The sequence below is a fragment of the Cynocephalus volans genome, chromosome 2, assembly GCF_027409185.1.
Source record: "Cynocephalus volans isolate mCynVol1 chromosome 2, mCynVol1.pri, whole genome shotgun sequence".
In the NCBI taxonomy this organism is placed as follows: Eukaryota; Metazoa; Chordata; class Mammalia; order Dermoptera; family Cynocephalidae; genus Cynocephalus; species Cynocephalus volans.
The window spans coordinates 148,464,627-148,477,777 of NC_084461.1; the positions used below are offsets into that span (position 1 = coordinate 148,464,627).

At 34.8% G+C, this 13,151-nt stretch overlaps 1 protein-coding gene across 2 annotated transcripts in view; it reads left to right on the top strand.

Moving 5' to 3' along the window:
• TENM2 (teneurin transmembrane protein 2) overlaps positions 1-13,151 on the top strand; it is an 890,342-nt gene that overhangs the window by 66,372 nt on the left and 810,819 nt on the right. For both annotated transcript variants that reach the window (XM_063084119.1, XM_063084126.1), the window contains exon 2: positions 12,148-12,423. In XM_063084119.1, coding sequence (XP_062940189.1) covers positions 12,148-12,423 — 276 coding nt within the window. The remainder of the gene's footprint in view (positions 1-12,147; positions 12,424-13,151) is intronic.

Below are 13,151 nucleotides of genomic sequence, written 5' to 3' on the forward strand. Positions count from 1 at the left end.
TCTTCCAAAAGATTCTTGTGATAATCAATATATAAATGAAATTGCTTAACACATCTAATTTTGGTTAACAGTTTTAAGTGAATAGTGTGAAGACCTTATGTTAAAAAGTCATCATTTGATGCCTCTAAATATGCTGAAATCTTTGTGAAGCTGTTGTCTCTATTACAGGTGAATAAATTTATCATGTGTTGATAGCAATGGTTGTTTGGTTTATGGCTCTAACCACACCAGAATGATGTATTTCAGTGGAGAATTAGTCTCTGGCATTGCTGAATCTGATTAGTTACAGCATCACTCATACCACGTATATAGCAGTGCTGATGGTATCGTATTTCACCTGTGATGACATGAGATTTTTTTTCGGCCTTCTATTCCTGAACTCCTTTTTGACTTTGGCATTGCATGACTCAACAACACTCTGTAAGTCAACAGCTGCCAGATGCTAAATGTAATTAAGGCTTTACATGTATTTGTAACCTACGACATGTGTTTGGAACACAGGAAGCAAGGTGGGAAAGGAAGGAAAGGAAAACTCTTGACTCAGTTTCAATTATCCTCTCCTTGTTTAACAAGTGCTAACAGGCACGAGGAAACCATGGGCTTGCCATTTTCTCTAAGCTCAATGGCTGAATTCTTAACAACATTTTAGGGAAGTATCTAAACGCTAGCGGTAACAGGTGATGAAGCAGTTGATTTAAAGGAATTGTTTTACACACAAGAGTATATAATTAACATTTCCTCCCAAATATGTGTGGTCAGAATATATAGCCTGATTAATTACGGAGGCAAAATATCTGCTCTACTTATATTCACCTGGTGATAGACTGTGACCCATCTATCTCACTAGATGTCAGACTGTAAATGAGTTAATTAACTCTTGAAATCTAGAATAATCCTTCAGTGATGGGAAAGTCAAAATATTTTCAAAACATCAAATGCATGCTGCAAACAGGAACCTTGATTAGTGCTGCAAATGCAAATGTCGTGTGCCTTTGTCAAAATTTCAATTAATGTTAGTAGCTTCTCCATTGACATACCAAATATTCTTTGTATTACTCTGAGAAAGTAGGATATTACATTACTTAAGGGAATAAACATTAAATATATCTAAATATATCCAGCTTAACTAGAAACTGCTTTTCATTTATATTGGAGTAGAATAAATTCTAAAATGGAATCCCATTTCATTGTTCATTATTTTATAGTTTTACATGCACTAGAAAAATAACAATAATATTAATATTAATAATGGTTAATATTTATTGATTTATTTTGTTCTGTACTGTTCTAAATTTATGTGTGTATATTACACACACACACACAGACATATATATATATATATATATATATATATGTATAATCATTGACACAATGACCATATGAGCCAAGTACTGTTATCTCCCCATTTTACAGGTGAGAAAATTAAAACAGGAATACTAAATAGCTTGATCAACACAACAACAACAACAACAACAAACTAGTCCTCACAGTAAGGAAGAGAAATCTCCAGGCAACTTAAAAAGAAAAAAGCAGAATAATAAGAACTAAAAATAAGCTAAAGCTAGAAATCTGAGCATTGGATTACAAGCACACAATAGGTTTTCACTGAGAGCAAGGGGTGCTAACATAACCAGAATTGGAACACTGGGCCTTGGGCTTTGAGCAAAGGGAAGAACATGAAACTGAGATTCACATATTAAGCAAGGAAGCCTGAAAAGAAATATGTGGTTAATAGTACCACAAGGCCTAGACAGAAACAGATACAAATCTTTTGAGGAGGCAAGAATCCTCAATTTAGGCCCTTGTGATTTTTGAAAATTAAAACAAACCAATATGAGCTAATATTAAATATAATTAAGTACATAAGAAAGCAAACTTTTATAATCAGAGTAAGTAAATCAATGAATAATTGATTTTGACCTTTACAGTCCTAAACCATGAGAATTTGTCAGTTACATTCTACCAACTATGTATAATAGAAAAACAGAACAGCAGCAGTTGAAAGCAATATCAGTTTTATAAATGAAATACAAATTGTTGAAATTAAAAAAGTTTTGTATATATAGTGACTATGAGACCAGGCACAATTAGAGAGAGAATTAGTCAACTGAAAAAATAATCGTAAGAAATTAGCAAGAGACAGCACAAAGAGAAAAGAAATTAAAAACCCAATAGAGACATTAAGAAAGGATGATAGCATGCGATATACATAGTTTAATTAGTAAAGAGAATAAAGAGTATGGAAGTGAGTAGATATTTAAAAGAGGCAATGGCTAAGAAATTTTTAAAATTAGGAAATTATGAATTCACAGAAATTGGAGGCATAGCATCTATCAAGTCAAATTAGAACTCTAAATAGACTGATAACAACAATATGTATTGCAGTCCCTACAGCATCACTAGAATAATTTGTAAGGAGATGGCTAAAAAGCTTATAACCAAATGTAAATAAAATTTTTTAAAAAATTCTTAACCTATGAGAAGGTAGGAAAGAAAGCGCAGAAAGGGGGAAAAAGGACAAACAGGAAAAACATAACACAATGATGAAACTAAATCCAGCCATATCAATAATTACATTAAATATAAATAGACAGTTGCACCAATTAAAAGACAGAGATTGTCAGGTTACTTAAATAGCAAGTCCTAATTATATGCTGTCAACAAAAGACATGTTAAATATAAAGACACAGAAAAGTTGAAAGTAAATTAATGGAAATAGATGTATCACAGGTTTATTGTTTACAGTAAAAATAAGAAAGCTGGCTTGACTGTTTCATGGCAGCCAAAATAGACTTCAAGACCACAATTATGCCAAGAAAAAAATATGGAGGTTTCAAATTGATAACAGGGTCAATTTGCCCCCGAGGCATAGTCTATGTACCTAATAACATACTTTCACTGAGAGACAGATGGGGAGAGAGACAAAGAGAACAGGAAGCAGCAGCAAAATTGACTAAAAGAAAGATAAAGGAGAATCCATAATCACAGATTTAACTCTCTTCTCAGTAAATGATAGAACATCTAGACCAAAAATATTGGTAAGGGTACAGAGAATTTGAACAATTTTGCCAGTCACCTTGACCTAATAGACAAAGGTCCTATAAATATAGGACACTGCACTCAAGAACTCTCGAATCACACCATTTTCAAGGGAACATTCTGCAATATGTATTGTAGGCTGGGCTACAAAGTAAGTCTCAATAAATTTTCAGATGGAAATCCTGGAGAGTTTGTTCTCTGTCCACCAAGTACTTACTTTAGAAATCAATAACAATCAGAAATTTAGACAAGTCCCAGAACACACCCATCTTAGTAAGCAATTTCAACATATGTCTTTTGATTATTGATAGGACAAGCAAAGAGCAAATTAGTAGCAGTGTACAGAAATGTACAGTCTGAGATCCTTACGATAAAAAAGAATGGCTGAACATTAAATACATAGATCAGACTATTTTATTTAAATAAAATTTTTAAATCAATTATACATATTTATGGGTCACAGAAATGACAGACAGCACCTGTGCCCAAGATGTGGTGATCATATCAATATCAGCATGCCCACTACCTCAAATTGCAATTATTCCCTGTGTCTCCCACCCAGTCTTTCCCTAAACACCCTCTCCTCCCACCCTCCCCAACCCCCTGCAACCCTAGGTCTGTTCTTTCCCTCTGCAAGTCGAACACACCACTGTGGTCTTTCCTTCCTCCTTTCTCTCTTAGTTCCCACATATGAGTGAGGATATGCCGTATTTATCCCTCTGTGCCTCTCTTATTTCACTTAACCTAATTTTCTCCAAGCTCATCCATGTTGCTGTGAATGTCAGAATTCATTCTTTTTTATGGCTGAGTAGTATTCTAATGTGTATATATACCACATTTTCCTTATCCAGTCATATGTTGATGGACATTTAGGTTGCTTCCATATCTTGGCTATTGCAAATAGAGCTTGCGATAAACATAGGATCGAAGGTATCCCTTTAACATGATGTTTTCCATTCCTTTGGGTATATATGCAAAAGTGGGATTCCTGGATCATATGGTAGATCTATTGGTAGTTGTTTGAGAAAACTCCATACTGTTTTCCATAATGGCTGTACTAATTCACAGTCCCACCAACCACCTTTCTCTGCATCCTGGTCAGCATTTATTATTCTCAGTCTTTTTGATTATAGCCAATCTCACCGATGTGAGATGATATCTCAGTGTGGTTTTAATTTGCATTTCCCATAAATTAAATTTTAAAGGTATAGTAAAGAACAATTGAATGAACTCAAAAAAGGGATAATTTATAAATATGAGTAGAAATGAATAAAATAAAAAACATATGCAGACAGTAGACAGAATCAGAAAAGCAGAACTTTGTTTTTTTGAAAGACAAATACAATCATTAACAAAACCAATTGAATAAAAAGAAAGAGAGCACAGATAAATAATACAAGGAATGAAAATAAAGATAGCATTCTACAAATCTAGCAGAGGTTTAAAAGGACTCAAAAATACATGGATAACCTTGTGCCAACCCATTTAAAAATATAGATAAAATGGGCACATTTCTGGAAAAGTTCGTTGTTCCAAAACTTTCTATATCAACTCAAAAAAAATAGAAGCATTAATAAAGAAATAAAGCAAGTTTCTTTATCTATAAAGTGAGGATCATCACAATAGCTATATTTGTGGTGTGGATACTCTGTGGCAGGCAATGTTCTAAGCATTTTAATATCTGCTTTATCTAATTTAATGCTCCGTGAAGGTAGGTGCTATTTTTATGTCCACTTCATAAATGAGTAAACAAAGACTCAGCAGAAGTAATTATTTCTAAGACTGTACGGTTAACAAGTATTTTTAAAACAGTCATTCTAATTCTCACTTTCTTAACCCCCTAGGCTTTATAGTGAGAATTTTATAGGGCTGCTGACCTAAATAATTGGAAATCTGTACATAAAAGCATTTAGGACAGTGTCTACCACATCATGAAGCTCTCAGTAAGGTAAATTAATCCAGTAGCCATTTGCAAACGTAGAACAGCTAGATTATTGCAGCTAACTCGCTGCTGCTCTCCCCGCCTCCCCTTTCCTTTTGTCTCTCTGATTAAAAAAAAAAAAGAATGTTTGGAGAGGCACCGTCTCACATGGTCAGATGAATGTACTCACTTGTATTGCTCTTGCATGGGATAACTGATGGTTACAGTTTTTAATACTGGAATTGATTTTCAATCTTGGAATTTTCATCAGCGTACAGGAGTCTCCAGCTAGCTGGGTTTCCAGACATTTCACTTCTATTCATGAACTGCCAGTTCTGCAGAACCTTTTGTTGTGGCTGCTTTTGAGTTTTCCAAACTGAGCTGTGTTCAGGTTGGACTGGGAAAATGCCACCATGTCAGAGGAAAATGCCATATTCACCTTTTTCTGGAAGTTATACATCTTCTAAGAAAACCTAAGAAATTGGAAACTCTCCTGTCCTCATTAGCCATTTTGGTGTTTCCTTGATCTGGAATGTGTTTTATTACATTGGATGGTTCTAGTTACAAATTGTAAAACTTTGGACACATCATTTATATAGATTAAAATAATTACTTTAAAGGTTTAGAAACATCAAAATAGTAACATGTTAGGTGGTACACATAATAGAAAGTTGCGAGTCTTAAATCGCAATTGGAATACAAATAATTGAATATAAATATCTGACTTAAATTTTTATGAATAATAATGCATGTACACGTACTCTGTAGCTTTTTGCCATAGGATTTTTGGCAAATGGTTTTATCAACATTTGAGAAAATATCTGAATGTGTAAATGCAGATGAAGGACATTAAGAGAGCATTTATGTGAAGTATTTTAATAGATGTCTGCATAAAACATTAGAATTGTTAAGTAGTTCCTTCAGTAACTGTCAAAATTGTAATCATTCCATACAAAATTACATAGTTTTTTATATTTTTATGAGAATTATGTTTTAGATAATGTTGGTAATTATTTGGTATGGATTATTTTGTATAGCTCATACATATCTGCAATCACGCAACATTTAAATGTAAGATATTTATATTAAATACTAGGTAAACAATTTGGCAATGCATTTTAATTAATGAAACAAATAAAAATTATATTTTATCAGTTATAATTGCCATATTTTTAAAAACATTTTATTTCACAAAAGCTTAAGCAATCAGATCAAATTACATCAATTACTGTGGTAAAAAGAACTATGATATAATTTCTATCTCTTTCTTAAATACCTATTAGAAAACTTTGGACTTCATATTCATTTCTGACTTTAAAATATAGACTCTAACATTTTCTCAAGAAAAGTGACGCATTTTTATTTACAAGAGATTATCTTTGTTTTAGGATACATGATCCTAGAAAAAGGCTACTTAGAAAAAGGAGTCCATGTTTAAAAGAACCAACATTTCATATTAAATAGTAAAAATAATTTATTGCAACTTTATCTTAAAAAAATAAAACTGATTATCAAGATTGCATTTTAGCTTATCTTTAACACTATTTACTATTCAAAATACACATATTTTTTCAAAAGGGTAAAGAATAACACCTTTTGGATGGGGTGTAATATACATTTTATGGCAAAATTGTATGATTGTATGACACCTTTCACTTTAGGCTTGCATTTTGCACCATGACCATAGAGGGTCATTTTTTGCAAAGAACTGTTTGATGGATTCATTGATTTTCCTAAGGATTTATTAACTTCTATTTATATAATTATCATTGCTCATTCAAGTTGAGATTTTCCTCGTTCTTGGTATGAGAAATTTTTTACTATATCTTAGCTAATTGAAGTATTATGTTTTGCAACTCTGGATCTTATGTAAATCTTCTGTTTTAGTAGGTCACTGACACTGAACCAAGGGGAAAGGTTGGACATGTGACCTGACCCCAGGAGGAGGTGAAAGATCAGGTTCCCATTATGGGGGAGTCAGGAAAGTCTCTTTACCACTGGGTGAGGATAACAGTTCTGGCTCACCACTAGATTTTATTGATTCCACCTTGGTGTAAACACACCAAAGACGTGTAGGGGAGAATCCATTGTTACAGCGGGCTATGCTTTGGGTTTATTTGTCTGCTCCCATCAGTATTTCCAATTGCAAGTTTCTCCAGCACTAGCTCTGGGACACATGAGGCAGAAATAAAACTCAGGGAACTAACCTCCGTGTAGTTCCTCGGGTTCCAGTACCTTAATAGGTCTGCCTTCCTCTCTTCCATTTTCAGAATCTTCTTATGTGTTTTTTACATGTAATGTCCAGGGTTTTCAGCTGTCCTATGTGGGAGGAGTACAGAGAAGTGGAAAACTCCATCTTGGTTTGGAACCGGAAGTTGGTCAAATCATCTTTAAAAGTTCCCAATATCAAGCCAATACCACCATTTCTATTTTTTCTTGTTAAATGGCTTAATTCTGTTAGATCTTGGTTATTCTATGGCCTTGTCTATGATCCTAATGGGTTTTCTGATCACTTTTATTGACTTCATGAAAATCTGCATTTTTACAAGCTTGGCAGTTTAATCTCACATTGGCACCATATTAATTTCTGCTATCAGCAATTAATTGATGACATAGACATTGATATGGTGGTTGATATGAAAAGAGATACTGGTAGTAAGGGGTGGGGATGGGTGGGGATGGGTGGGGATTAGTTTTAGAAGTGGTCATTAGTGACTATTTTCATATATAACAAACTTTTACCTCCCTATGTAAAGTTTCTTCTCTTAAATTCAAAGGACTTAGATATACTAAACATTTAGATAATAAAAGTTTTCTATATGCACTCCCCCTATACTACAGTTAAGTTTTATCTTCTTGCCCTCATAGTAGAAAATCTGTTCAAGTGCTGACATTTTCAGTGCTATTTGTATACCCTGATATTACCATGACATGAAAATTCTGACTTAGCTACGTATGGGTTTGTCTTAGTTAAAGGTTATTTTAAAGTGTGAGATGTTGGTTAAAACTTATAAAATAAAGCCATGATCACAATGCACTGGCGTATTTTTCCTTAAAATTGAATCCCTAATAGAATTAGTGGATCAAAGGATGACTCTTCATATCTATTGCAAAATTTTTCTCTAAAAAAGTGTGGAGAGGATTTGGATTATACACTGTGGTTATAATCACAGAAGAGAAAACCTACAGCCGAAGAGACTTATCAAGAGAGTTATTTTTAAAGATTTGTGTTCCTGTATCCTGATCACCTAATAGTTCTTAGATGTTAACGTTCTCTCCCAACACCTTACATTATACTAAAATTGCATGATTTAAATATCATAGATTTTGTGTAATCATTCATCTATAAATATATTTACTCTGGCCTTGATATGTAAATCTTCTGTTTTAGTAGGTCATAATATGGGAGTCACTCTGGGCAACTTATTTATTGGCAACAGCCATAAAACACATATCTGAAATGAAATGCATTTTGCGCATCATCTGCATACACTTTAATCAGCCATTTCAGGAGGGTTGGAGGCAGATAGAGGGTAAATGTGTTCCATGAATACTGAGATATTACGCCTCCTCTTTATCTTTGTGCAAGATAGTAAAGAAGGAATAAGGTGTTGACAGCTTTTCACTAGAAATCTTAGCTTGGACAATCACACAATGACTAGTCTCTCTCTTCTATTCAAAGCTGCCATGGAGCTTAATAAAGACATAATTATACCAGATGAATTACAGCAAAATCAGTCTTCCATGGATGAACAAAGTAAGTGCAAAACAATAAGTTGACATAGTATTAAAAATTCCCTCATACTACTTTACATTCTGAGCAGAAGTGTATAACATGGAGCTTCATGCTGTAAGATGAACTACATGAAAAATGATCATATGAAATCAATTCATACAGAGGAACATTTGGGAAAACTAATGTATGGTAAGAACAAACTGAAGGGGGAATGATAGCTTCTCAGTGGAGGAAACTCCCAATCCCTCCACCTATTCACCCCCACACGAGATGAACATATTGTGTGTGAAAGTGTGAAGGGTTGGAGCACTCGATGACCTTTCATGCCTCCCTGTCCTTCTCCTATACAGTATTTATCACTATATGGATTGTACTTTGTTTATGTGATTCTTTGATTAATGTCTCTTTCCCAATTAGACTTTAAATGTCATGGACTATATTTTTATAATACTCACTGTTATATCCCCAATGCCTCACACAGCACTAGGAGCAATAAATATTTGTTGAATGATTTGATAAATGATAGATCTGTTTTTCTTTTCTACTTGGTGTAAGGCTCACCAGCTTCATATATTAAGCCAGCAAACCTGGGAAAGAAGTTGGTCCAGAATCTGCCCCAGGTACTTAGAAGGAGGTTCCTATTCTTTGAGTTAGTGGAGGATGGAAAGATGGCAAACTAGGGATGGTGGGGAAAGGGTGGTACTGAGGAGCGATGGTCTTGTTGGAAGATGAAGATGAGTTTAGAAGATAATTTTTTAAGGAAACAATTTTGTTATTAGAGGGAAAACCTTTGTATCTGTAAGCCAATATGAACTTACTCACTTACTTTTTTTCTGGTGGATTCAGTACAGTACTTCCAATTTCTTTCATGATGCTGTTCCTTTATGGCTTGGGGATTATTAGCTTGAAGTTGAAACTCTTGAAGTGCACTTTTTCTTCCTAACATTTGTGGTTACTTTTAAAATGTATGCAAATTTTACCCTATGTGTAAAGATTGTTTGTTTTGGAATAAAAATAAAATTTTAATTTCTTTTCATCAAGTAAATTTGTTAACCAAAGATGTGGCACCATATTTATCCCATGGCATCCCATGGCCTAAGCCTACTGCCTGTTACCTCTGTACCCAAATCGAAAAGTACATGGGGTGCTCTGAAAACTGAGGCTTTCTCTCCTGCACAGCTGTATCTTTTTTCCTGGGGAGGTCTCCAAAGTGAGTTATTGATAATGAGATGTGGGAAAACCATCAGGAAAGTTGCCTTAAAACATACCCACTCCATTTAGAATGAGATTATATCACTAAAAATTCTCACATGTGGAATAAAAACATGCTAGTTTTAGTTTGGGTTATATTCATTTATTCAGAGAAAATGAAACAATATATTTATTGACTCTGTCCAGAAAGAATGTGATCTCTAAAGACAAAATAGAAGAATATTAATATTAAATGACTTTTTCCCCCAATTACTTAAGAATAAGAAAAGCAACAAAAGAGAGAAAAGTCTTATAGTATCAGATAGATATGAACTCAGCACCTTCAGTTTTATAGACTACTGAGACTGAAATGTATATTTTTGTGTGCAATTATGAGACAGTACCTAATTACCAAAGATGCAAACTGGAACCGAGTAGTCCGAGCAGACAATTTCAGACAGCTTGATAAACTGTGCCTGGGGAATTATCCCCTGCACAGGTAGTGGGGAATTAACCCATGCCAACAGGAATTTGTGCTTGGGTTAGCTCTCCAATGAGTAAGTTTCACTCGGCAGAGACAATTATTTATAGAATTGGGTTTGATTCCAACCACACAGCCAAATTAGGCTGTGGAAGTTTAATGGGCACTGAAGAAGGGAAAGTAAAAACTCAGAATAAAAATAAATCTCTCTGTTACCACATTAAAGTCACACAAGGTTAATATAAGTGGTGGTTGGTGCTTTTTAAAATAAAAGCTGAAAAATGAGATCATGTATGTGAATTATCATGGAGTGTCAAGTTATATCACGAGTTTAGAGGACATGAAGGATAGGGAATGGCCCTAATGTAATAAATATTACTTTATTTTTGGGTAAACTCCTGATTTTCATGTAATTTATAAGTTTCTCTTCACTCATAGCATAGAAGTGCATTTCTTCACTGCATTTTTATTGTCATGAATTGGTTAAAGATGAAAGAAATCAGCTGTATATGTCAATAAGTAGAGTGGACCACGTGATTCCATCTAATCTGCATTGACACCTTAAAGTGTCTTAAGAAGCTGGCTAATAAAGCACCCAAATAAATAGTGTTTATTGTGCAACAATGTTGCCAGTTTGCTTTTGATTGAGACTGCTTGATGCTGTAGAAATCACATAGGCATGGGGTCTGCAGATAGAGAGGTGAATCCTGGATCTGCCACTTGCCCAGGTGTGACCTTGAACAGAGTATTTCACCTCTCTTTGTAAAGTGGAGATATCAACACCCAAACTGCTGGGCTATTAAGAGATAGAGCTTATAAAGTGCCTGGCCCAGTGCTCAATACATGGTAACACAAGTGTTCAATACATGTCTATTCTCATTGCTTCCCATCAAGCCATGGATGCACCCCTGCATGGCCCATGTGTGCATGTTCACTTTCCACAGATGAAGCCTTCTTTGACATCATTTAAAAACAGAAGGGTTAACTCTTCATCCTTCAGATACTGATTTTAGTAACATGTGATGTATATTCATTTAAAAAAAACAGTTTGGCATATTTACCATACGAAGCACACAATGATCTTGAGAGAAACTGAAGAGATTAATACCCAAATTGTATAGATGAGAGAACTGGGTCCCACAGATTAAGAGACTTGCAGAAAACGAGACTGTTACCAGTGAAAAGCCAGGACTGGCATCCAGAACTTTTAATTGCCATTGATATTTTTAGACAGTTAAGGTCACAGAACATGAAGACAGATCAAATCCAAGTTTTGCTATCATCTAGATGCGAGACCTTGGATTAGTCACTCAAATTCCCTGGTCCTCAGTTTCCTCATCTATAAAATGATTACAATAATAGTATCATCTTCATAATGTTGTAAAATTTTACAAAATATAAAATAAAAGTTACCAAATAGAAGATACCCAAGAAAGGGCATGGTATATATTAGATATTATAGGTCCAGTGTTTGTCAGCTATGTGGTGCTATCTAGACAACAGTGTCAAAATGTCTAAAAATCTCTGAAATAAAATCTGAGCATTCTGTCCTAGGATTGAAATTGATGTTTTCTTTCTCTCTCTCTCTCTCTTTTTTAAAAAAATTTATTCCACTATCCCAAAAACTCTTGCCCATGACTTTTTTCTGTATACCATAGCAAATTTGGTGTATTTGCTGGGTGGAAAAAGTGTCTGTCTGCTTTTTTTATAAGGATAAATTTTAACTTTGTAAAAGCATTTCACGATTTTTAATCAGTGTCTCTGTTACCGTTACCCTAGGAACTAACTTCACCCTTGCGGAACTGGGAATCTGCGAGCCCTCCCCGCACCGAAGTGGCTACTGTTCGGACATGGGGATCCTTCACCAGGGCTACTCCCTGAGCACAGGCTCTGACGCTGACTCCGATACAGAGGGAGGAATGTCTCCAGAACACGCCATCAGACTGTGGGGAAGAGGGATAAAATCCAGGCGCAGTTCCGGCCTGTCCAGTCGTGAAAACTCAGCCCTTACCTTGACTGATTCTGACAACGAAAATAAGTCAGATGATGAGAACGGTAGGCCTGCTTCTTCAATACCTTTTAATGTTCTGTGCACTGCACAATGTGGGGCTTGCAATGTTTTTGTTTTTTAATAAAGAGGTGTAATAAAACCATTTATTTTCTTTTAAATCAACCTTGTCTACCCAGTCTGAGCTGGAGGGAAATACACCAGCAACCCTCAAGTACACAAGAAATGAGAAGAGAATTTTAAAATCACATTTTGATGATAACACAGTATTCCAGTAGAGTCAGTTGGTCTTATTAGCAAGTAAATTACATTGCAAAAGAGGCAGCTTGATAAACTATGACCTATACCTAGAAAATGTCCTCTCTCCACAAGTTTCTAGGTCTTTGTATTGATTTCCCCTTCCCAGTAAATGGCAACCTGGGTTATTTTTTTCATGAAGATCTCTTAAGAATCCTACCTTATCTTAGACTTTCATTTCCAGGTGGCAATGCCTCATATCCGTATTGAAGATCAAACTTGGAACAGATGCTCTAGAGTTTAATAATGACAAATAGGAAGAGACTTGTCTTCAAAAAAGTATTCTCTTATATGTTTACTTTTCCCCTTGGCACCTAGGTAGGTTAATGACTTCCCACGTCTTCTATCACAAATCACTATTGCCTATCCATCAGCTTTGTAGGTAGGTTTTAATGAAACTTAGAAAATTAAATTCTTCTGATCATTAAGCAGTAAATATAGGGAAGCCTAAGCAAGTCATTAAAGAGATAAAGTGTTT